Here is a 25,888-nt window from a genome sequence, read left to right on the forward strand (position 1 = left end):
AGTAGTTGATTAGTAGGAGTTCAAGGTCTTGTAACCTGTTTAAAGTCTAATTAAATGGCAGCCCTTCAATGTGGAGTGGGTTTGAAGAGGTTCTGAAGGTTTCTTCTAATTGATTTAAATTATAAAAGTGAATGCTGATTCATTAGAATCAGCATTCCTTTATTTATCCCCGAGGGGATACTGAGTCACATGACACACTAATGAAGAATTCCTTTCACTGAAGAACATAGGCATTCACACCCTGAAACCACACAATGAAAGCAAATGATTCGGTCCATTCTTCCTTGAATCCTCTGTTCTCATCAGTTATCTTTCGCTTCTTCCCTTTGGGATCCATGGCCCATGACACACCCGCCGGTTTGTTTACAACAGCCACCTGCGTGGCACCGAGCCGCGCTTGAAACGTGTGTCGCAGGCTATGACGCACATCGTCGTTGACAGAAATGTTGAAATTTAATATTTATTATAAGCATTTTTACAGCACTGGAAAACGTTACGTTCTGCAGAGAAGACCGAGCTATTTGAAACGACTTAGTTAAGAGTTGGAGCAGACACCAGAGGGCGTGTCACGTAGTCATTAAGTGGGCGTGTCATGTAGTAAAACGCGTACAAACGGAAATGAAAGTAAAAGTGAAGCATTTCCTCGTTCGGACAGATCACGTCGGCCGTGGAGTCCAAGTCATGAGTTCTCTAAAGTTTAACGCCGATTTACTCGAGATTTCTAACCAGCTGTCCGCGGAACAGCTCAGCCAACTCAAATTTCTGTGTCGAGATCATATCGGCAAAAGAGAGATGGAAAACATCGACACCGGAATCAAATTGTTCGACATTCTGACGCAGAGAGGCAAACTGGGACCCGACAACACGGACTACCTGCGCCAACTCCTTACAGAAATTCGACGACCCGATCTCTTAAGCAAAATAGACAGCATTGAGAGTCAGTCGGGCTCTACTGAGCAGCCGGACGAGACGGAGACAGGTAAAGAATAAACGGGGCAGCCTTTTGAGGAAAGACTACTAGTAAATTAGCAATAACCGCCTAATATAGCTAGTATTACAGGCAAACTGTGACATTGTCTACATTCAGTTTATTAGGTAGTCTACATTCAGCTAAACTTTAACACAACATTTATATTGTGTTGTACCGGCAGGTGTGTCGGTGATTTAGTCTCCCTTCAGTGGTATGAACGGGACAGACAAAATAACAGACACACCTGTAGCGTCCAGAATGACTCAGTGTGTGAATCACTGAGTCATGAGGCTACACAAGAGGTTCTTAAAGGGACTGTTGTAGTTTTAGCTGTGTGTAACTTATCAGCTCGCTATTGTCGACATAAATAATGACCATCAAAAATGGTCAGATCACATAGAGTACTACATGTGGTTGTAAAAACATTCAAATAAAAAATAAATGTGATGTCTAATGTAACGTTGGCTGAAAATGAATTTAAGATGAGCTTTTCCTTTTATATCATAGTGATGTTGATGTTGTGTGATGTTGGGCTTTGATACCAGCTTGTTGTTTTTGTCTTTGCATTCCACCAGAGATTAGTTATTAGTTATTTCAAGGCAATCTATGACTAACTATGACTAACATCAAAGTTGCTGATAGATATATAGACAGATAACTCAAATCCAGTGACAAGTTAATTGAATAACATTTATCATCTCTTCACAAAAGTGTCCTGCTTGAGTGAAAAAAGTGAAAGATTTGCTTTTGTTGTTTTCTATTTTGAATTATAAAGGTGCTACAGTCCTGAATTTATTTCATTTCATAGTGTCTCGAAACATTTATAACAATACCTAAAAAAATGTGCTGATGCATTATTGAATCCTGAAATGAGGTTTTTGAGAACGTGAGCTGCTTGGAATCGCCCCTGAACAGCCTAAACAGATATCAACTGAGCATCCACAGGGTGCACTCGAACAAGTTTGATCCAAAAAGCCACAGCATTCAAGCTGCTGACACTTATCGGCCCCTACAGTATTTTAATGTTGTCATGAGGCAGCATACTGTACCAAATGAACTGTGAACTATATAGAGACCAATTTCAAGCTCCACATATCCAGGGAGGAGGTTGGTCAAGCCCAGTTGTCCGATTTGTTGCCAGATTTCACTAGTAACTGGTGCATTTTGTGCATAAAGATCCTCTATTTTAAAGTTAATTATTTTTGCCAAATTAGAATAGTGTTTCCCTTTTTAACCCTCAATATCTCCTCCTTCAGCCAAACTGAACATCGCCACAGAGGTGATTGCTGAGAATCTGGGGAAGAACTGGCGTAAACTGGGCCGCAAACTGGGTTTGCCTGATGTCAAGCTTGAGTCCATCTTGAGGAGGCATCCCACAGAACTGGAGGAGCTAGCGAGGGACCTGCTGAAGGAGTGGAGGAAGAGTAGAGGAGCAAAGGCCCAAACAGAGGAGCTCATAACAGCCCTGAGAGCCTGCCAGTACAATATGACTGCTGATACAATAGAGACCACACTTTCATCTTCTGGATATTGATGGTTATTTACACATCAGATAAGACTGTGATTCAATTTGGGAATGGAAATGAAAGTTGTGATTCAACGAAATCATGTTTCAATAAACACAATTGCTGACCTATGAAACTGTGCAATAAATAAATAACTAAGGTGAATAAATTGACTACTTGATTGAAATGTGAACCGGAGTGAGAGATAGTCTATTTAAAGAGCTGATCCAAGCTCTTCAGTGTCAGTGAATTTCTGTCATGTTTCATTGTAAAGACATGAACTCAGTGACATTGTCATTTATCTCATAATGATAATGCAGCTGAAATGGAGACTTCTGCGGGTGGTGGATCCATTTACAGACATGTCAGCAATATCAAAAGCTGTTTAGAAGCTTACTTGTCCAGAGAAATATTTTTTTACTTTATACTAAAATGCAAATATATCAATGTGGCATTTTCAATCATTATGAGTGCCACTGTTAGACAGAAGATACTGTTTTTCAGCTTTCTGTTATTATAAAAGAACATAGAGATTAAACTATGGACTGTTAATAATACAGGGACCTGTTTAATAATGAGTCCAATTTGAAAAGACTGGACTTCTTGTCTAATACTACTTTGCTTTTTTTGTTTGTTTGTTTGTTTTTTGTTGGGTTTTTTTTGCATCAGTCGTGGTCAAGGTTTTACTTGTGGTGAATTGTCGTTTTTACACATTGCTTTTTATATGGATTACACAAATAAGATTTATTTAGTGGGTTTTAGAGGTGCTTTTGTGCAGAATTCTTTTGGACAGACCAATCTTGTTGTTTACAGTCTTTGTGCTTTGTGGTTCACAAATAACAGAGAGATATAAGAGTGGTTTTGACCTTCTCATCTAACTTTCTACCAGAAGAAAAGTAAACATATTTGCTGAAATGTTGCATTATTCCTCTAAGATTATGTTTTCTAACTCACAATAGAATGGAACCCAAATAGATTTATTGTAATAACAGATGGAAAATGTATTTTCATTTATTTATTTTCTGACCAGAAGCCATCTAACTGTTAACAATGCTAGTTGTTTTTTTGTTTTTTTATGTGATATGAAAATAAAATGAGATGAAATCAGATGCCCCATTAACATCTCCAGAATCTACACAGTGTCTATGCTCTTTGCCATTTCATTAAACAGTCGGGTAGCAGTCAGCTTTTGGTAGTTTTGAAGTTTTCAGGTTTATTTTTTTATAGGACAAACCCCAAATTGCTGTCCATCTGAAACTCTCATCTCCTTTGTCAGCATCTCTGGTGTCATCAGGGCAGCAGGGCCCGAGGTCACATGCAGTTTCTGCAGAGGAAACCTTCCTGGAGGGACAATGTTAGGTGCAAGCTGGATTAAAATTCCAATGTTGGCTTGAATATTAAAGGACAGGTTCACATTTTGTCAAGTCACTGTCTTAAACCAGTACTTGTATGTCGGCACATGCATTGCAAAAATTTTTTTATGTAATATTTCTTCCTGTCCATATCGTCTGTGAATACAACCCTTCAAACATGCATGACGGAGAATGAAATCCATCCATCCATCCATTTTCTATACCGCTTATCCGTCAGGGTCGTGGGGGAGCTGGAGCCTATCCCAGCTGACTACGGGCGAGAGGCGGGGTTCACCCTGGACTGGTCGCCAGTCAATCACAGGGCCAACACACAAAGACAGACAACCACACACTCTCACACTCACACCTAGGGGCAATGTAGAGTAGCCAGTTAACCTAATGCACATGTTTTTGGTATTGTGGGAGGAAGCCGGAGTATGAGGTATGAGGTGACAGTGCTAACCACTGCACCACTGTGCCGCCCGAGAATGAAATCCATGGTCCTCATTCTTTACAATGATATCTAAATGTACGGACACCTAAGTATTGTTTTAAGGCTTCAAATAAACAGTTACACCGTATAGACTCCACCATATACTTACAGCACTTATACAGCCTGTTCAGCCTTTCGATGTCATTCTTGCTCATCTGGGTGGCCTGACCAAAGGATACATTGCTGTTGGGAATGGGTACCATAGTGGGAAGATTGTTCTTCGAGAAGGCATACCTGAAAAAAATCATAGTTGCCACAATGCAAAGTTGTTTGAGCTTGGGTTTGGTAACTGGTGATTATAGTTCTTTAATGTTCAAAGCAGATTCCTACTGGTTGTGCTACAACATAGTCACTGATACACAACCTATTGCACGGGCCAGTCTGTAAAAAATTTTCAAACATGAAGTTTTCCATACTTCTCATATTGCATGACAGAGTTGTAGTCATAGGGAGTTCCTTGATTCAGTGTGTTAATTTTGTCAAAGTTGTACTCCATGCCTGCAGAAGTGACAGAAAATATACATCAGAGACATTTATAGCTTACTTTAAGCGGGAAGTTTTGAATTTCAATTTTTTTCAGGATGTCAAATGTGTATAATGCAAAATCAGCAACAATTATTCATACCACTGCCACAGGTAAATAATAAATCTAATACTGCAATGCTTTAAGTGCAGCTCTGCTAATGGTTACAAGATGTTGACTCTCAAAAACATTGACTGTGTAGAATTTAAAGAATAATTTAATTTTGTGTGGAAGTGCCTTAAAACTGCATCCTTTCTAATGGCTTACAAGGGTAAGCCATTACACTATAATACACTATAATAAACAAAAGTATTGGGACAGACCTCTTTATTATTGAATTCAAGCGTGGTATGGGGCTGTTTTTCAGTGGTTGGGATAGGCCATCTACGTCCAGTGAAGTTAAATTTTAATGCTTCAGACTATCAAGACATTTTGGACAATGCTATGCTTCCAACTTTGTGGCAACAGTTTGAGGAAATTCCTTTTCCAGCATGACTGTGGCCCAGCACACAAAGCAATGTCAATACACAAAGCAATGTCAATAAAGACATGGTTGATGGTTGATAGGTCCTGCCTAGCTGGCAATCATGACTTTTCACCCACTTCTTATAGAAACAAATAAATGTAATAGATGATGTAAAAGAAACAGTCTAACCGTTGATAATGTTTTCCCAGTGTACCCTGATGTAATTGTCCCTGTCGGAGCGAGTCTGTTCATGGTTGAAGCCAAGGGCATGGAGCAGCTCATGTTGGACGGTGCTGTGGTACAGACAGCCCTGACGGCTCAGAGACACAGTCTGACCACCACCCTGACGACCCACATAGGAATAGCAGCTGTTGACACATAACGTAGAGCAGTTTTTGGCAGTTGTATAGAATATCACCAAGTAGGATTGTAAAGGCAAGCGCTTCTGTTCAGTCACTGGAGAACAGGATTGTAACAAGTATGCATTTGACTATAGACTGCATTCTATCAGAACTTTTCTATTCAACCATACATATTCTGTCTTTTTTTTATTATTATTCTACGGGTAACTGTAGCTTAAATTATTTTTGAACTAGACAATGTTTCGACATGTTAAGACATGTGCGACTGTGGCATGATTGGGGCACATTTTTGGGAGTATGAGTACAGAGTTTCCCGTATTTCTGGCTCAAACTCTGCTTTTGAGTTATGAACATACAACCAAACTCTTACCCATTCCTGGACTCGATGCTCAGCCACTCATAATCGCCGTTCTGGTAGGGTCTGAAACGGATGCAGGAAACTGAAGAGAAAGACTCCAGTCCACGAATGATGATGGCCTGCTCACGGGAGGCTGGCATGACAAAAATGGCAGGTTGAGCATATTGTAACCTTATTGTACTCATTTATGTTATGTAATTGAGCTGTTTGCCATATATACTTTTAATATGCATTATAATGACTGCAACAGTTATTGTTTCACTATTATTATAACACAGCTCTGTTAATATTACAGTTTACATATGACATTTAATTTACGTATTTTTCTATTCTTCTATTACTCATCAGTCTTCTTGCCTCAGTTACTACCTGCTGCTGTTTGATATGGAGGACAGGTGTGAGTGGAGCACTAAAGGCTGTAAATGCAGTAGCACGGTTGATGTGAGCCCCACAAGAGAAATTAAAATAATAAAATAAAATAAAAATAAATGTTGCAATATCACCCCATCATCAGGAAGGCAGAAGATGTAGCCAACTTTCTGTGCCATCACAGAAAGTACTACTCTGCCTCAGGAGCCGCTGATCCAGTTATGCATTGCAGTAATCCAGTGTGTTCTCTACACGTCCATCATTGTCTGGTTTGGATGGGCCATCAAACCAAACAGGAGCATACTGGACTAAACAGCCAGAAATGCAGAGAAAACCACTAATGCCCACTGCCTTCCATTCAGGACAAGAAGCCCAGAAAACGGGGTGTGAACATCATTGCAGACCCATCTGACACTGGACACAGTTTGTCCAACTTCTCCCCGAGGTCGGCATTAAGAATACTGTATGCCAAAACAACAGACACAAGAGCAGCTTCGCAGGCCATCGCTGTGATGAACACTTTGTTAGGATTACTATCTTGTGTTGTTGTGTTGTGTTTCCCAGGGGCTCATCTGTGCTTTCAGGTGCCTGTCCAACCAGAGTGAAGCAGGGCAGAGCAGGCAAATTACACCCACACCTGGTTCTCATCATCACCTGGTTCTCCCCACCCACTCCACCTTCGACAAATGATGTCGTCTGATGAAGTGGCACTCAGTTAGGCTCGCTGCACCTTCCCCTGCATTTGTATGGTTTCTGGAATTAACGGCTGTTCTCTGCGTTCAGGTTCACCTGCCTGCCTCTGCCTGCTTCATCTCCCAGGCTGGATCTTTGGGTTATCTCAGGAAACTGATGTTATGTTTGGACTTCTGAACTGTGCTAGTTTAATCGTTTTTTGGACCAGGTTTTGCATTACTCTGTTGCCCGGACTCGGATTGTTTTTTGTTGGACTTTGAAGGAGTATTGTTTGTATAGTATAGTAGAGTATAGTTTGTGTTTTTGAAGAAAATTAGTAAAGACCTTGTTTAACTTTTCCAGTCTTTGTTCATCTGCTGGTTTGGAGTCCTACTTAGCTCTAAATCGTAACACACTTAAACATTATGATAAACACTTAAGTCAGTCATACAATGTCGATAAGCCATAACACACACACTTACTTCCATTACAGACTATATTTTCCAGTTTAAAATGCAGATTTTAATATTAACTTATCATCATGCTCTATCACTATCAGTATTAAATGCTGTACATGCTGTACATAATGTGTATTGACATTTATACATGCATATGATCCATTTACACACGTTATTCAGTATTTTTCTTTGCACTACTTCTGTTGGTTATTTGTACTACTTGTTAACAGTTGACATGTATACAGATACTTTGGTGTATACTTTTAAGGTTTTGGCCATTTTGTTTGTTTGTTTGTTTTTTACTATTATTTAACTTGCTTTAGTTTGTGTTGTCCTTGTTCTTAGCATTATGTCTATTTCTGTGTACAATGAGAGCAATGTAAAACCAGAGACAAATTTCTTGTATGTGTACACATATGATTTGTATGTTAAATTTGTAATCAGTTGCTAGTAGTTGTAGTCTGTGTATAGTCTATTGGGCAGTCGTGGATCAGCGGGTGTCGGACCCGTAACCGGTGGATCGCTGGTTCGATTCCCCGTCCCGGTGTCCATGGCTGAGGTACCCTTGAGCAAGGTACCTAACCCCCACTGCTCCCCGGGCGCTGCACGCGGTTGCCCGCTGCCCCGGGTTTGCTGTGTGTGTGTGCACGTCACTTGGGTGGGTTAAATGCAGAGAACAAATTTCGTTGGAGTGAGTTCCCTCCAATGACAAGATATGTCACTTTCCTTTCCTTTCCTTTCCTTCCTATTGCCAGTACATCAATAATCATATATTGTATAAGAGACTAACTCCTCGTGTTTTATGAATCAAAAAATGTAAGTTCAATCTAAATTAACACACTGAAACTGTCTTGATATGTGACATTGGTTTGTTCTGTGAGTAAAATGTTTCTATCCCCATAAAATAAATCAAAATAAAACAATCAGTGCTTACAGTAGTGATTGGCAATATAGTAGGGGATGTAGACTTTCCCATCGGACCACTTGTTCCACAGGCAGCCTCTGGTGGTGCAGGGGTCAGCATTTCTGTTGGCGTCTGATGTGATAGCAATGTCTCCTCCAATCAGGGTGGGCTCATCAAAATCGGGGGCTGCAAGACCAACAGGCTTTATTTGAAACACAAGTTACACAGTAAATGAAGCATCTGTTTTACTGCGTTACATTATGGTTGATGGACAGTTTCCAGACCACCAAATGAAACTGAGCTTTTAAAGTGACTGATCATTTATGGAATGGAACTTGCTGGTGACTTATTTGAAATACCTGATCAAAAATGGAAGATGAATTGGATGAAATGTATATTCAAAGAGTGCATGGAGCCTTTATTAGATCTAGAGCTAAATGGATAAAGGAGGGGGAAAAAACTCTGCATACTTTTGTGGCCTTGTAAATAATATAGAAATCACCAAAATCAGTCTCCTGAGAAATTCTCAAATTCTATAAACAGCTTTACAGATCTAAATTCTCTAATGAGGACTGCCATACATTTTTAAAGGATATAGAAAAATATATTCCCAAAGTTGAAGGTAAATTCAAACAAACATGTGATAGTCAAATAACAATGGCTGACCTGGACAGAGTGATTGGCTGCCTCTTTCTAAATTAAGCACCTGGCTCGGACAGCCTCACAGGAGACTTTTATAGACACTTTTGGGAAGACATAACAAAACTACTTCATCAAGTTTTTTTGGAAATATTTGAAACTTGTATACTTCCACCCACAATGAGACACTAGCTTATTATCTCAATTCCTAAACCTGGCAACGACCCCAGATTCATAGAAAACAGAAGACCTATTACTCTTAGAAATTCTGATTATAAACTACTCACTTATATTTTTTCCACTCGTCTTCATACAGGAATTATTGCAGAATCACAATCTGGGTTTTTTAAAAGGGAGATCACAATAATATAAGGTTGGTAATGGACATTGTTGAACATAGAAATCAAATTGAAAGTGATGGTTTTCTTTTTTTTTGTTCTTTTTTTTTTGAACTTCTATAAAGCATTCGTTCGGTAGAGCACTCATTTATCTTCCAAGTTCTTGAACATTTAGCTTTTGGAATCAAATTTAGAAACGTAATTAGTGGTTTGTTTCAGAATATCAACAGTTGCATTGTACTTTCTCATGGCACCACCCCCAGCTTTAATGTTAGTGTAGGAATTCCACTAGGTTGTCTCATTTCACCATATTTATTCATATTGGTCACAGAAATGTTAGCAATATACATTAAAAATTGTAATGAAATTACACACTTAAATGTCTTAGGTACCAATGTTGTTATCGGCCAACTGGCAGATGACACAACAACTTTGTACAAGACTGACACCAAATTCCAACTACTATTGAAAAAATTAGAAACATTTCTAAAGCTTCAGGGTTAACCTTAAATGTAAATAAATGTGAACTTTTCAACACTAAACAACACAACACTAAAAGACATCGGTAATATCCCTATCAAATCGGAAATCAAAGACCTAGGAGTATACCTTACTAAAGACCAAAAACAAAGTTAATACTTGAAAGTAGAACAAAAAATAAAAGAGAGTAAAGGCAAACTAAATTTGTGGCTCCAAAGAGACCTTCCAATACTCTGCCAGATTTATCTAAACAAGATGGAATGTCTATCAAGATGTATCCAGCCTACTCTTGTGCTATCCCAAATAAACTAATAAAATCTATTAACCAAATTAATCTAAATTTTATTTGGAGAAACAAGCCACACCATATGAAAAAGCGATATGATTAAGGAAATTAAAGATGGTGGTCTACAAGTTATTGATTTTGATTGCCTTAATGGAACATTAAAAATTAATTGGCTGAAATCTTGGATCAAACACAGTTACTCATTTTGGTACTGTATACCAAATGCCTTATTTAATAAGATTGGAGGATTGAGATCAGAGTTCCACAAACACATTCTATTGTATTGGAAAATGTTTTATGGGCATAATTTCTCACTCCACACCACTATGATATGTATATCATGTTGATATGTAGGATTGGTATGAGAGGAATATATGGTCTATAGTTGATTTAATGGATGATGCCAATGGTAATCTCTTGGATTATCAACATTTTTGCACCAAAGATAAATTTAACCCTTCAAAGTCTGACTTTATTAAATTACAAAAAACACTTCCTCATGGATTCATCTTTATAACGAAAAATATATTGGCACACCAACCTATAACGCCACAATTGGCCCCATTGTCAATACAGGGGATCTCAATATTAGACTAAAAATGTAACAATAAATTCATTAGAAAGTGCCTTACTGGAATATTGTTCCCCGGCAGACAAAACAAAAATGATTTACTAAATAAATTTGATAAAAAATCAATTAATAAATTAAGAACAATGTACTTGACGTTCCCTATACCCCTCAAAATGAAAGAAACACACTTTAGAATTATGAACAGCATTTATCCCTCTGAAGAATTATTTACGACTACGTTTTAATATCAGTGACAATATATGCACATTTTGTGAAAATGACATTGAATCTGTGGACCATATTTTCTTCTCTTATGGTATAATACAAACATTCTGGAATAATCTTTACAAATGGATAAAAAGACAAATTGTGTTGTTCCCAGCTTCAATCTCTAGAGATGATGTAACTTTTGGTATGATCTTGAAAAACACAAATTAAGAACTATGTTGCAATGTGAATCCCCCAAATTGTGTATTTATGAATGAATTTAAAATATATGTGAAGGTTCTAAAACTTGTAACAACAATGAAGGCACAAAAATTCTATGATATCTTAAAGAATTTCCCTACTGAATTGGATAGATGAGATCATTCTAAAATTTCCCCTTATGGAAGTTGTTTATTTTGTTATTGTACTAGTTTATTTACTTATTTGTATATTTTCTTTCTCTTTTTCTTTCATTGTATTCATTTTATTATTTATTTTTCTCAATCTGCTATTGCACTTTATATTGAAGAATAATGTGATACATTGCATTAATGTCAGTTTTACATTCCCTTGTCGTTCTCTCTATGGTTCTGCATTGTGTATTGTGAGTGCAATGCCACTTTTGTTGCTGTTGTACTTGCTCAATGGGGGGGGCATCGCTCTGAGATCTGAGCTGCAGCAGCATGTCTCTCTCTAAGATGAAGTCTTCGAGACTAGAGAGTATTAGAGAGCATTGATTTCCTGGGACTCTTTTCAACTAGAGCAGTAGAGAAAACCTATCTTCATGGCTCTGTATTCAACTACAAGTGACTCGATGCGTCTTTTGCGCTAGTATTTATTTTGCACTTTTTATGACATAATTTCAGCTTATATACAGACACTTTATTTATTTGAAGGGAGGGCAGCCTACTCATTTTGAAATATGCTTAGCACAGTTATTATTGATGCTGATAATAATTTTAACCCAGCACATAATTCAACAAATTTCATCACGACTATTGAGTCATATTTTGTTTTTGGGTGTAGAAATGTGTTGCTCTTTATTATTGTTTATTATGGATGAAAGCAGAGTTTTATTATAACATCACTTCACAGCACTGTTATGGCATTTGTGGCATTAAGGAAACCTGTTTGTCAGATGGTACTGCAACCTATGATGGCAAATCAAACATTTCTAAGTCCTGGTGAAGGTACCAAAACAGAATAGGTAAGGTTTAAATAAAAAATAAGCTCTACTCACTGCGGTCTCGGTTGGCTCTCTCCAACAATTCACCAACAGAGAGTTCCCTGGATGTGTCCTCCTCAGTGGTAGCAACCTCTGTATAACATATTGTATATGATACTGTAGTGTGCACATCATCATTTTCATATCAGCTTGGCATCAAAATCACTTTCACAACAAAAGCAGGAAATTCAACTTGATTATTTCTACACAGTCAGTCATTTGATATATATTAACACAAAAATAAAATTCCAGACCAAAATAATTCTCCTGTTTTACTGGATAGTTTTTCTTTAAACTTAAAGCAGGAACTATTAGCAGGGATATTTCTTTCTTACCTTCCTGTGCTCGCCCACAGCGGCATGGAAAAAGAGCAAAATGTTATTCCCAAGTACAGAATACAAACATCTGTGCTTAATGAAATCTCCAGTTTCATGAAATTTTAATCATCAGGCTAAAGTTGCTTAAAGACATGTTTTGGTTAAGACAATTTGTTTGAAGAAAATAAGGTTTCATTCTACTGTCTGGATCTGAAATGTCACAATGTGAAATATATATAATTATAATCAGTAATAAACACTGCATGTCAAATATTAATTTTAACTCAAGTTATTGTTGTCAAAGTTTAAAAGTTTTCAAAAGTTTGTATTTCATTGTTGTCAGTCAAATGCCTCCAGCCACCCAGCAAGCTCACTTTTCTAAAGGAATTCCTGTAATCCATTTAGCATATTTCTATATTTACTTTTAAAGATTCATTTAGGACCTCATTTTGTCTCGTAACTGATCAAATATAATTTTGCATTTTTGCAATTTAATCTAATAAATTTCCTTCTTCTGGGTGATTAAAAACTTCAAAACCTGTTTGGTGAGTTTCTTTTGCGTGTCTCTTTTTCCATATTACCATTTTATTGACTGGCCTTTATTTGGACATGTAGGCTTTTATGTCATGTCAGCGAGATGAGTGTGGAAGTGTCTGGAATTTTCTACCTCGGCCCTCAAAGAGGACACCAGAAGTAGGGCCACAAGAGACCAAGAGAAAACCAACATGGCTGCAACAGATCTGTAGTAACCAGAGAAGAAGATGAGGATATATTGTGTGTGGAAATATATTAATGTAACTTGCCAAACTGAGGCTTTAATTGTCACCAAAATCACCGACACTGTAAACATGAATGCTCTAGGGTGTAGAGGGGTAGGAGGATGGGTGACTTACCTGGAAGCCTGCAGAGAGAATATCTGTCTTGTTCTTAACTAGTGAGAATTTTTATACCATCCAGGTGTTCCAAGAACTAGAAAACAAGATGATATAACAAAATGTGCAAACACATCAGCACATATCTATCACCGTAAATAGAAACTTCTGAGTCACTGGAATGTGTGTGAAACACTGCATCTGTCACAGGTTTGTGTGAGTTTGTCGGTAGGTGTGTGGGTGGAATGGTTGATTCTCATAACAGTTAACTATAATACATGGCTGTTTTTTGAAGAGGTGTTTTAAATAGTTAATGAACAGCGGCGTATTTGAGTTTGTCTACAGTACATTGCAGAATCTGGTAGTATAGCTATTTTCAAAATCATGTATATTGAAATCTGGTAGGGAGCTATGTTGTCCACAAGGAGGTGGAGCAGGAAGTCCAATTATCAGAAGGTTGGTGGTTCAATCCCTGGCTCCTCCAATCTGCATGTAAAGGTGTCCTCCTGATGCTGTGCCATTGGTGTGTGAGTGTGCGCGAATGGTTAGAGTAATGCTTTCTGATGGATAGCGTAGTACCATCAATGTGTGAATGTGTGTATAATTAGGTGAGTGCAACAGTAGTGTAAAAGCACTTTGATGTATGACTAGTATGACTAAAAAAGCGCTATGTAAGTACAGTCCATTTACCTCCCTGTCTCCTGATTAAATAAGCAATCAATCAAGAGGGCTGGTTTAAGATAAAGAGTAAGACCCAAGGCCAACCGATCCTGAAAGACAGTGTGAGTGACAGTGCCGTTGATTTATCAGTGAGGCAGATAAAACTACCATCAGAATAAATTTAAATCAAATAAAATAACATTTTTGAAAAAACATTTGGTCCCACTTTAAATGGAGTAAGATTTTCTCTCACTGCAGAGTTAATTTTCAATGTTATTTCTAATCTGTTCTGTGTTTTTATTTAACTCTGGGTGATTATAATTTACTCTATATCTATCTAGATAACTCTACTGCCATTTTACTCTGTATAGAATTGCAGGTCACTGTATGTAAAATTGTGGTTTCCCTATACAGAATTGTTTTTCATTCTATTTAGAATTGTGTTAAAATTAAAAATCATAACTTACTCAAAAAGGTTATCTCTGAACTCAACAAGGTCAAAAAAATTTTTAGATTTGTATTTAACACAGTACATGGTGATGGTGCAGTGGCTACAGCAAGAGGGATCCAGGTCCGAATCCCGGTCTGGGCCCTTCTATGTGGAGTTTGCATGTTCTCCCTGTGCCTGCGTGGGTTTTCTCCGGGTACTCCGGCTTCCTCCCACAATACCAAAAACATGCACATTAGATTAATTGGCTACTCTAAATTGCCCCTGCTTCTCCAACCTACACCAACAGGGAGGGTGTTTCAGCGGGAATTTTTACCCATTCATGAAGTAGAGCAATAGTGAGGTCAGGCACTGATGTAGGACCAGGATCTCTGTTCCAACTCATCCCAAAGGTGCTGGATGGGGTTGAGGTCAGTGCTCTGTGCAGGCCAGTTAAGTTCTTACACCAAACTCAAGATCATCCAACCATGTCTTTGTGGACCTTGCTTTTTGCACTGGGGAACAGTCATGCAGTAAAGGGCCCAGCTCAACCCCTGAAAAACAGTCCCATAAAGAGGCCTGTTGGGATACTTTTGTCTATACAGCATATGACTAAAGCGAAAATCAATATCACAATATCATCAATCCACTTCACCAAGTTATTTTAGTCACCTGTCCAACACTTCTTATTAGACTTTGGGGTTGCTATTGTCCTGATTGTCTCAACAGGATTTTCATTGTATTGCAAATATTCTTTTGGAAAGAACATTGTGAGTTTAAAGATTCTGTCACTCTGAGAGGCAGGGAAAAGACACTCCTGTACTCTTATCAGTGTGGGACATTCAACAGACTGTTGTCAGTGTAAACCCACCCACGGCAGGAAACTACCACTGTGACAAGGCCAGGCATACATGTAATGGGGACTGTTGATTTCATGCATATTTAATATGCTTGATATAGAATGAATGTCAGTTTAATCAGATTGAACACTGAACATCTAGTTTTGATGAGAGTATGTGTTAGCTATGGGGCTTGAATCAGGATGTTGTTAGCCTTGCTTACCATAAAGACTGGAAACAGGGGGAAACAGGTAGCCTGTCTTTGTCCAAAGTTTAAAAGTATACCTACTTACCGAAAGCTCACTGTTCAATATGTTTATCTCATTTGTATTTCTGTTACTTATTAACTACATGCAACACACACACTGCAAGAAATGTTGCTGCATGTATTTCCCTCTTTCCTGTGGGGGCAGCCATAAAGGTTGGAGAAGCAGCTTGTGATTGGAGGGTCACCGGTTTGATTCCCCCACCGAACGGGAAGGAAAAATTTGGGTGTGGTGGAGTGATTAATGCGAGAAATACTCCCCTCTTCCGATGTGGCTGACGTGCCTTTGAACAAGGCACTTAAACCCCCAATATGCTCTCCACGCTGCCCACTGCTCCTGTGTGTGTTTCACTGCATGTAATTTGCTGGGTGTGTGTGTTCAACTAAGGATGGGTCAAATGCAGAAGACGAATTCAGCGTTTGTATGTAAAAAATATATATACTGCCAATAAAGTGATTCTTAGTCATAATCTTAATCTCTACAACCACATGCTCTATAGCCTTTGCACTGGCTAGCTTGACCTGTCTGTAAAAGCAGAGCAGAATTTATATTCAGATTAATACATTTGTATATAAGTTTGTATCTTGTCCAATTTAATTTTCACATATATGGGAATTGTGCTGAGCTTCACAGTTTTCTGCTTTGAATTTGATGACCATTATTTGGTATATGATATCTATCATTTTGAGATTCTTGTATACATTTATACACATTTGGATGTTCCTGTACAGCTCACAAATAGTATTGATTCCATAACTGACAAAAAAAAGTCAAAAAGTCCATAGACCTTCCTAGATTTTTTGAATGAGTATGTATTTAAAACTTTAGTCTTACCTGTATGTCCTTATGCTCATATTGTTATTACCTTCAGTATCGATCAAAGAACTGTCAAAATGCCTATACCAACAACAAAATCTTCTATTCAAGCAACATTTATGGTTAATATCAATGTGGAAGAAGACTCATAGAGAAATTATCAGGATTTAGTATTGTAGGGAAAGGGATGCCCTCCAAAGGACACTGTCAGTAACTACAACTCTAAATGTACAGCACTGGTATTTATGATGAAACAAAATTGGTAACTCCAAATTTAATTAGTATCAATACCAGTAATAAGGTCCAGAATGCCTTTATTTATTATTATTATTTTATTTGTATATTTATTATGCTGTTGTTTTTAATGTGGCTGTATCAGGATATATTATAATTAAGACAAGACAAGACAACTTTATTTGTATAGCCCATTTTTACAAGCAGTTTGTCTCAAGGGGCTTTACATAACATCATAGCAACATCCTCTGCCCTTCGACCCTCACATCGACTAAGGAAAAACTCCCAGCACAGAATCCTGTGTCTCATGCTCTGCGGTCCTCCTCATTGTTCTTCATATAGTCTCTGCTGCACAGATAGCTTTTTTACTGATAGCTGTCAGTTTAAAGTTATTTTACATCATTGATTTCTCCAACATATAGCACAAACTTTACAATACATGAGCATTTGTGTAGAACATCGAAATAAGTGATTTGAAATTTCAAGCAGCTGTAGATTCCCTGTTCTTTTAAGTTCCTCCAAAATTATTTTTACTTACTACAAAATTCTGAACAAATGTTATTATTTCAGTACCAAGAAAGGAAATTGTGAATAATTTATATTAATCTCATTTTTTGAAAACTGTTCTCTTCTATTAGCTGGTATATAAATCTGATCCTGTAGAACCTCCATCCATCCATTTTCTTCCACTTTATCCGAGACCAGGTCGCGGGGGCAGCAGCCTGAGCAGGGATGCCTTCCCTCTCTCTGGACTCTTTCTTCAGCTTTTCTAGGTGGACCCCAAGGCGTTCCCAGGCCAGCCAAGTGACATAGTCCCTCTACACTTGCACTGTAAACAGTAAACAGTGCAAGTGCTCGGGCTGCAGCACATTTGGTCTGACGGGTGCCATCAGCTGCCTCAGGAGGGCACCCTTATGCATGAACATAGTGTTTGTTATGGACAGCACAGAAGTCCAACAACAAAACACCACTCGGGTTCAGATCAGGGAGGCTGTTCTACCCAATCACGCCCCTCCAGGTGGGGGATCACACCAACCTCAGGCCTCGCTCCAGGGTGGGGCTCTGTTTAGAAATGTCTCCGTGTCATTCCTGCCATGTGGGGAGAAGCTGTTGCAGCAGACTGGATCACATAATATATCAGTACTGAGTAACTGAAGCACTGGCTGGTTTGTAATATAAAATGATGAAATAAAACCCAGGTGACCTGTGAATCCTGAACTGTAATAATTAATTGTCACAATTTAAATATAAAGCGATTTTAATATTTCTAGTATATCAGTAATTTAATTTCCTTTATTTCACAGTTTTTAACGTAGTTGAAAGTAAATAGCAGCATTAAAGTAAAAGTTATAGTTTATGCAAAATTCAGCAAATTTGATATATATGGTTCTCTTGCTTTTTGTCTGTTTCTGTTGTGGAAAATTTAGAGTGGCAAGTTCTGAAATACAGACTCAAAAGACCGAATTGTCTTTTGAGTTTTATTTTCTTTAAAGAAAAGTTCACAGTCACACAGAGTGCAGAGCAGTCTGAGAGAATGGAACAAAGAATGTAGTGTATAGGGCCTTTTTATACAGTGTGGTGCATCCCTAGCCTGAGAGTAACTACCGTAATTATCACTTTCTCATAGACAAAACACACAGGCAGTTAGGTCAGGTAGGACAGACAGTTAAATCTGAGCTAGTTTCAGAAAGTGTCTCATTGGTGCTGACAAATGCCAACAGAAGTGGACATTCAGAGCACAGAAGTGACCATTCTCAGCAAACATGTTTTAAAACATTAAAACTATATATAAACTATATATACCTCAACATTTTCCATTACATTTTTTTATTTGGTAATGTAAAATGTATGTATATATTTTTTATATGTCTGCTTATAGATTGCTGCCGCAGCACGGTGGTGCAGTGGTTAGCACTGTCGCCTCATAGCAAGAGGGTTCCAGGTTCGAATCCCGGTCTGGGCCCTTCTATGTGGAGTTTGCATGTTCTCCCTGTGCCTGCGTGGGTTTTCTCCGGGTACTCCGGCTTCCTCCCACAATACCAAAAACATGCACATTAGGTTAATTGGCTACACTACATTGCCCCTAGGTGTGAGAGTGTGTGGTTGTCTGTCTTGTTGGCCCTGTGATTGACTGGCGACCAGTCCAGGGTGAACCCCGCCTCTCGCCCGTAGTCAGCTGGGATAGGCTCCAGCTCCCCCGCAACCCTGACGGATAAGCGGTATAGAAAATGGATGGATTGATGGATAGATTGCTGCCATTGCAAAATGTATTAAATAGCAATAAATCAACAAATATGTTTCAGTGTTTTAAATAACTTAGTATGACTCATTTATGTTGTCATTAAGGCACTCTACAACAATGTTAATATATGTCATGCTCAAATGACAAATGGGATATGATTCTCCAAGCAAGCAAAAACCTAATGCAAAGCATGCAGTCTGTGCTTTTCCATTTGTCATTGTTCCTGTTTTTGCAAGACTTTGCAAGACTGTGTGCAAATTGAACAGATATTGCAACTGTGCCCACAATTTGGAGAAGTTATATACACACAAACATGGGTTCTGCAACTCTGCATATCTGACCTCAACCACACAGAGGAGTTGTGTAAATGTGAAATCCTTAACGCATGAACTTAAACCTGAATGTAATCATTTTATTGCTCTCATTTGTGCTGTTGGACATCCAGCTGCTTTGTGTAGCAGTCCACCCCCCATCCTGCAGTCTAACCTCCCATTCTATTACTACTAACCGTTTTGTTCCAGGAAGTAAGACCAGTCAATTAGATCAATGAATTAAACTTTAACATTTTACATAGGGTGTTCAAAAGGCCTGTTTGATTTTAGGTTTTATTTCACACTAATAGTTTCCAGACCAGAACTGAACTGAATAGAAGTTACCCACCCAGCTACCCATCTAATGAAGAATTACAATGAAGTGATGCATTAAAACATAAACCGTTATGGCCTCCCTCCATTATAATCACAAGTATTTCCACTATGCAAATGTGTGTTGATTTGGAAGGTATCACAAGTTATTATAGGCTTTTTGATGAGTTCTTTGGAATTCATTTCATATTCAACTTGTCTATGGCCTTTTTAGTCTTAGCAGATCTGATTGTGGTTTGAAACCGAAAAACACAATCTTCGAGCTTAATCTTGGAAAATTATATATGGAAAATGCAAAATGTGGAATATTTAATCTTCTTTTGGGCGGCACGGCGGTGCAGTGGTTAGCACTGTCGCCTCATAGCAAGAGGGTTCTAGGTTTGAATCCCGGTCTGGGCCCTTCTATGTGGAGTTTGCATGTTCTCCCTGTGCCTGCGTGGGTTTTCTCCGGGTACTCCGGCTTCCTCCCACAATACCAAAAACATGCACATTAGGTTAATTGGCTACTCTAAATTGCCCCTAGGTGTGAGTGTGAGAGTGTGTGGTTGTCTGTCTTTGTGTGTTGGCCCTGCGATTGACTGGCGACCAGTCCAGGGTGAACCCCGCCTCTCGCCCGTAGTCAGCTGGGATAGGCTCCAGCTCCCCGCAACCCTGACGGATAAGCAGTATAGAAAATGGATGGATTTAATCTTCTTTTAGGTGGAAGTTGAGAGATTTGAAATGTAAATGCTTAATAAGCCCTTTACACATTGAGATTACTAAAGTGTTTTAAATATGTTTTTAATGTTTTTTATTAACTGATAAATTTGATCATTTTACACAGTTTGACTGCTTAATGTGTAGTCTGCTCCTCCCAGGGCACAAACAAAAAACAAAAAAAGCACCCACATTCTACACAAACCACAGGCTCTTTTATGTAATAACTGCCACTTCCAGTTGAGTTAAATTTGTCAACGACTCTTTGGTGAACAGTATACCATATTAGGATGAAAGATACCTGACTTTCCCACCTATATAAACTTCAAACACTCCTGTTACCCCAGACATTTTCTTGGACTGCTGCAGCTGTCCTAAAACCAGCCATGATCCTCCACATTGCTGTGCTTAGTGTCCTCTTCTGCTGGATCCACTGTTTTGCTATACAGGTAAGCATCAGAAGACAAATTCTCAATTTCATTGAGCAGCAGTGAAAGGACATTCAGTAATATTTATTATTATTATTATTATTATTCTTTTCTCTTTTTTTGATTGTGAGGAAATTGACATGTTTTTAATTTTACGCTTTTATTTTTTTATTTTTTACATTAAATTCTATTCCTATGCAACTTTGCATTTTCCCCTTTAACAATCTCCACACTGAAAGATGCACATTTTGAAAATAAATATTAGTCTCTTAAGTCTGCTGGAAGTAAATTCTCTATCTGAACTACAGGCAAATTTTTATATCTTTAATTCAGATGAGAACATGTGTTCATCTTCTTAATGTAACTTTTTTATTTTGTCAGGCCTCTTTTGAAAAGAGTGATGAGTACTCTGGTAAGACATGGCAACAGAAAGTAATATTCTCTAAACATAAACATAGACATTGTAGCCGAGACATGAAAATGCTGTTTCTGTTCCACAGGCAACACCATAGAGGATGATGAGTTCAGTGTCTCCACACTGTTAGAGAAGGCTAATGCTAATGTTGGTATGTTCATCTCCACTGCAATTGCTTTATTTATTCCCTGTAATGTAATTATGATTTTAGCAGCAAATATAATTATAATTGTAATTGTAATTGAGAATAAGAACCCATCACTGTGGAAGATTTGACCTGCCTTTATCAATAAAATAAAAGATTCAAGGTTCAGTGAATTCATGTTGATACAGCACAGGATTGTAAAACCAAACTATAGATCAAAATTCTAAACCAAACAAAATCTCTACATAACCTTATACATAGCATAGATATATATGTATATACAGAAATTTTGCCCTCTGAAGTATCAGTTCATCATTGTTTGAAATCTGTCCAATGATGGTGTACAATATAAACAATGCTGTGCAATAATGACGTAAAACAAAATGATGATTTACAATTTAAATAAAAAAATTTGACCATCCCAATGTCATTTTACAGGAAAAAACTTAAATGAGCCCCTAGTGATGTTTGGGGACATAGCAATGCCAACAGGTCTACAGAACGCTGATCCCTGTATACAACGAGGATGCCTGTGGCCCAAAGCTTCTGATGGCAACGTCTATGTACCCTTCCGCATCTCCAACCAGTACTGTAAGTCTTAACAACCTGTCCCTTTTTGAAGGAATTTTATTTTGGCTCTCTATTATTATATAGTAAATATAACTTGTGGTGACCATAATTTACCAACACTGGCACACTTTATACATATTTTTAGTAGTAGCAGTACTGGTGGCTATGGTAGCAGTAAATAGTAGCATAGCAGCAGTAGGTGTAGTGGTAATATTAACAGTGAGCTGTAGTAGCAACAGCTGCAGTGGTAGCAGTACTAAAATATCAACAGCATTACCAGTAGTGCATGTAATAGCAGTATAGTGGCAGTGGCAATAGCAACAGTATACACAGCGGTAATAGTAATAGTAGTAGAAACAGCAGCAATATAATTTGCAGTAGAAGAAGTAGCGGTATAGTAGTAGTCATACTAGTCCTAGCAATGGTATTAGCAGTAGTAGCAGCTGCATTTGCAGTGGTAGTAGTAGCAGTACAGTAGTACTAGTAACAACAGTATTAGCAGCAGTATTAGTGGTTGTAACAGTAGAGGTAGTATGATTTAATGATTTCAGAATGAATCAGAAGTCAGAAACTTATCATTTTTTACTGTCAAGCCCAAAGAGAGAGAGATACCATCACCCGAGGACTGCGGTCATTTGCTGAATCCACCTGCATCCGCTTCACCCCCTTGAATGGTCAGAGGGACTTTGTGGATATTCAGTCTCGTTCAGGGTATGGACCATACAGTGCATGTCCCACATAGGAACTTATATACCCTATTTACACTTAGGGTCTCAGTACTAGGGAAGTAATATGGGATGTTCTCAAGAGGATTGTTTGATGGTATTATCTGCTGCTCTCTTTCAGGTGCTACTCATTTGTCGGGCGTCGAGGTGGGGCCCAGGTGGTGTCTTTGAGTCGACAGGGCTGTGTTTTCCAACAGGTCATCCAGCATGAGCTGCTCCATGCCCTGGGGTTTAACCATGAGCAGACCCGGTCCGACAGGGACCAGCATGTTCAAATCCTGCTGAATAATGTTATTCAAGGTGGGGCTGCATTACAGACAGTCTTGGCCAACACTTTAAAAATATTACAAAGATGGAACTTTAATGATGCTTATGCAAACAGCAACACACCAAAATGGGGTATTATAACTGACACAACTGACCATTATCTTTATTTTCAGAAAACAGGTGAAAAGTACAAATTAATAAGTAAAAACATAACTGGACCTAACTTTATCATATCATTTCAGCAGGTATAAGGAGGGTGTGAATGATGTGCTTATCAAGGCCTCTAGAATGAGTAACCATATGTACTGAAATAATAAAATATGTGGTTTCCAGCAAATCACTATTCACTGGTTTAGTTACTACATCCAGCCACATTGACTTGCAAACTGCATTAAAACAGAGACAATATTTGATTGAGTTGTGTGATCCCCTGCAGGAATGGAGCACAATTTCAGGAAGATCCCAACAATCAACCTTGACACTCCCTATGACTACAACTCTGTCATGCACTATGGAAGGTAGCACCACAGTTTGCTCATTGAACCTTATGATACTCTTCTACAACAGTATCACCTGCCTACTGTTTGCTGCTGAGCAGGTGGAAACTCAAACAGAGCTAAAAGAAGAGTATCTTTCATTTATCAGATGGATAAAACAGTGACCAAATGAATGATGATCTGTGTATGTAGGATGTGGATATAGTCATTGCTTTGCTAACATAATAGTCATAACAGTTTCATAAGGAGGTAATATGCCATATTACATATTGTCAGCTTGTTGTGGAGATGTGACCAAGAGATTTGGGATGCAGTTTTGTAGACTGTTCCTGGCACAGCTTTCTATGGTCATTCAGCTCTACAGGAGTGTGGTTCTTGCTGAACCTAATATGAGCATTTTAGAAAAGTGACAGTAGGTATACAGTTTAAACATCTCATCATTACTATGTATTTGCACTACAGGTTTGCCTTCTCTAGGAACAGGCAGCCAACCATTATTCCTATCCCTGACAACAATGTAGCCATCGGCAGGGCCACCGCAATGAGCCCTATTGATATTCTTCGAGTGAACCGTCTTTATCGCTGCAGTACGTATCATGTCTATTTCCCTAACAAAACAACTTCTTACTTGTTTCTGTATCTGTCTACTGTAAAAAAAAACCTAGAAAGATAAACACTTATCAAATCAAGAGAATTTTATTTGTGTAGCCCAATATCACAAGTTATCACACAGTTTGCCTCAAGGGGGCACAAGGTGTACAACCAACCGGTATGTTCAGGGCCATTGTAATAGTCCCTTAAAGAACTCAAGCAGCTTTTACACTCTTTTGCTGTCTCTTGGAATTTTATTTCAGATTCAACTTCTTCCGGACTTGACCTGACCATGCAAAGAAAACATTTCCTCTCAAATTGAAAGTAAGTCAGTTTGGATATTCTTTCTAGCTTGCTATGTACACATTACACTTTTTTTGTTTTGTTTTGTTTTTTTGGAGAAATTGTGAATGTAAATTTATTGAAATTGTGAATGTAAATTATGTGTTATCATTATTCATGTTACTCCTGTTAGCCAGGCATCAACCTACTATCACTTCTTCTACATAGTAAGAGACTGTAAGCAAAACCATATGGTGCAAGTCATGAAACAAAAAACAATTATACTAAAAAAAACATGGGAAGCCAGCATGTGTGTGTTTATCTGTGTGTGCATATTCTTTTGATATTTTTAACATATTCCCTCTTGTTCCAACAGGAATGAGGCATTTTGATTCAACAAGCAAAACCAGCAATGCATCTTGTACTTAGCAATTGCGCTTTAAAGAAAATCAGAATTTGATTAAATTAGCTTTTCTGCTTGCTGAACGACAAATGAAGTGTTCAGTGAGATCGTCTGATCGTCGATTTCTATCACTTTAACCATACAGCATAACTGCTTGCAAGCTTGATTGAGTACGAATAATGAATAAAAATTAATATTCACATGTCTTTACCTGAAGTCACAGTGTTTCTCTTCACCACTACCCACACATATTTTGACCTGAAAAGATTCACTATTGTAAAAGATTTTAACTCTAGCTTCTTTTTTCAGTCAAAAAACAAGCCAAACGGTCATGCAGCAGCAGAGCTGTGCAACTGTGTGAATCTAAAGCAATATTCACATTTTATATCATTCTCTCATTGTCAGCCTTCAGGAGTAGAGCCCGGTGAAGCTGCTTAATAAATATACACAGGTGATCAAACGTAGCACATACTGTATTGATAAGCCTTTTTCCTGGCCTTGGTCTGGATGCTAGATTTCACGCTCACAGTATGTCACACTCTCACACACACACACCTGTGGGTTCAAGGAAATTGTTTGTGTTGTATAACACTGAGTTGCACAACAAAATGAATGTTTGTAGTCCCTGTTATGCTATACATAAACAACATATACACAGGTAATTGAATTCAGAATAAAATAGGATAAAAAATAAATTAAATAGAGTAATATAATACTGTTATTTATATAAATATACACCCAGGAAAAAATTTTGTGCATTTTTCAAATTTGCATCTGGTTCAGCATAAAGACAAGCAACAAGCATCTTCACAATAAGAGTATTACAGCAGTGACACAAACACAGTAAACACAGAGTCCACCTCCTGTCATCCTGTGGAGTTCTGCCCTCTGTAAACTCAGAACAATTTGATCCATGATGTAAGATAAGATGAACTTTATTAATCCCACAGCAGGGAAATTCACTTGTCGTGGCAGCTCAGAAGAAGAGGAGGGAGTGCAAAAAGCAAAAAGTGTGCAAAACAGTTTCAAAAATATAACAACTTTATAAATTAAAAATTTTAAATTAAACACTGCACAGTATACAGCTATGTACATATCAGCATAAGGGAGGAAATGCGGACTAGACTGTTGAGTTGTACAGTCTAACAGCAGTGGGAATGAAGGACCTGCGGTAGCGCTCCTTCCTGCATTGGAGGTACAGCAGTCTGCCGCTGAAGGAGCTGTTCAGAGCCTCAACTGTCTGTGGCAGAGGGTGAGAGGTGTTGATGGATGTCAGCTTGGCTAACATCCTCCTCTCACCCACCTCTTCCACAGAGTCCAGTGGGCAGCCAAGGACAGAGCTGGCCCTCCTGACCAGCTTGTCCAGTCTCTTCC

General features: G+C 38.3%; 3 protein-coding genes across 5 annotated transcripts; 2 read left to right on the plus strand and 1 right to left on the minus strand.

The window, feature by feature from the left end:
• Window positions 1–603: 603 nt before the first annotated feature.
• fadd (Fas (tnfrsf6)-associated via death domain) lies at window positions 604–2,611 on the plus strand. The gene is made up of 2 exons (XM_046384339.1): window positions 604–979; window positions 2,227–2,611. Exons 1-2 carry the CDS (start codon window positions 619–621, stop codon window positions 2,502–2,504), a joined length of 639 nt encoding a protein of 212 aa, XP_046240295.1. The 5' UTR covers window positions 604–618; the 3' UTR covers window positions 2,505–2,611.
• A 704-nt stretch (window positions 2,612–3,315) lies between these two features.
• On the minus strand, window positions 3,316–13,600 carry LOC124056536 (hatching enzyme 1.2-like). Of its 2 annotated transcripts, XM_046384210.1 has the most exons (10): window positions 13,389–13,594; window positions 13,163–13,235; window positions 12,514–12,517; window positions 12,194–12,271; window positions 8,463–8,618; window positions 6,042–6,162; window positions 5,499–5,677; window positions 4,737–4,818; window positions 4,430–4,554; window positions 3,316–3,816 (listed from the first exon to the last, which is right to left on the minus strand). In XM_046384210.1, coding segments are annotated over exons 2-10 (807 nt in total). In that variant the 5' UTR covers window positions 13,223–13,235; window positions 13,389–13,594; the 3' UTR covers window positions 3,316–3,814. The 2 variants fall into 2 exon arrangements, with proteins under 2 accessions (XP_046240166.1, XP_046240079.1); XM_046384123.1 differs by lacking the exon at window positions 3,316–3,816 and having other exon boundaries at window positions 4,322–4,554; window positions 13,389–13,600.
• Window positions 13,601–20,513: 6,913 nt separating this feature from the next.
• On the plus strand, window positions 20,514–24,724 carry LOC124056716 (low choriolytic enzyme-like). 2 transcript variants are annotated; one of them, XR_006843013.1, is made up of 10 exons: window positions 20,514–20,640; window positions 21,001–21,031; window positions 21,120–21,185; window positions 21,618–21,770; window positions 22,343–22,460; window positions 22,596–22,774; window positions 23,178–23,259; window positions 23,701–23,825; window positions 24,093–24,259; window positions 24,453–24,724. XR_006843013.1 is itself a non-coding variant. In XM_046384475.1 (10 exons), exons 1-9 carry the CDS (start codon window positions 20,578–20,580, stop codon window positions 24,149–24,151), a joined length of 876 nt encoding a protein of 291 aa, XP_046240431.1. In that variant the 5' UTR covers window positions 20,514–20,577; the 3' UTR covers window positions 24,152–24,153; window positions 24,488–24,724. The 2 variants fall into 2 exon arrangements, 1 of the variants encoding a protein (XP_046240431.1); XM_046384475.1 differs by having other exon boundaries at window positions 24,093–24,153; window positions 24,488–24,724.
• Window positions 24,725–25,888: the final 1,164 nt, after the last annotated feature.

This window comes from Scatophagus argus, chromosome 1, assembly GCF_020382885.2.
Source record: "Scatophagus argus isolate fScaArg1 chromosome 1, fScaArg1.pri, whole genome shotgun sequence".
Lineage (NCBI taxonomy): Eukaryota > Metazoa > Chordata > Actinopteri > Scatophagidae > Scatophagus > Scatophagus argus.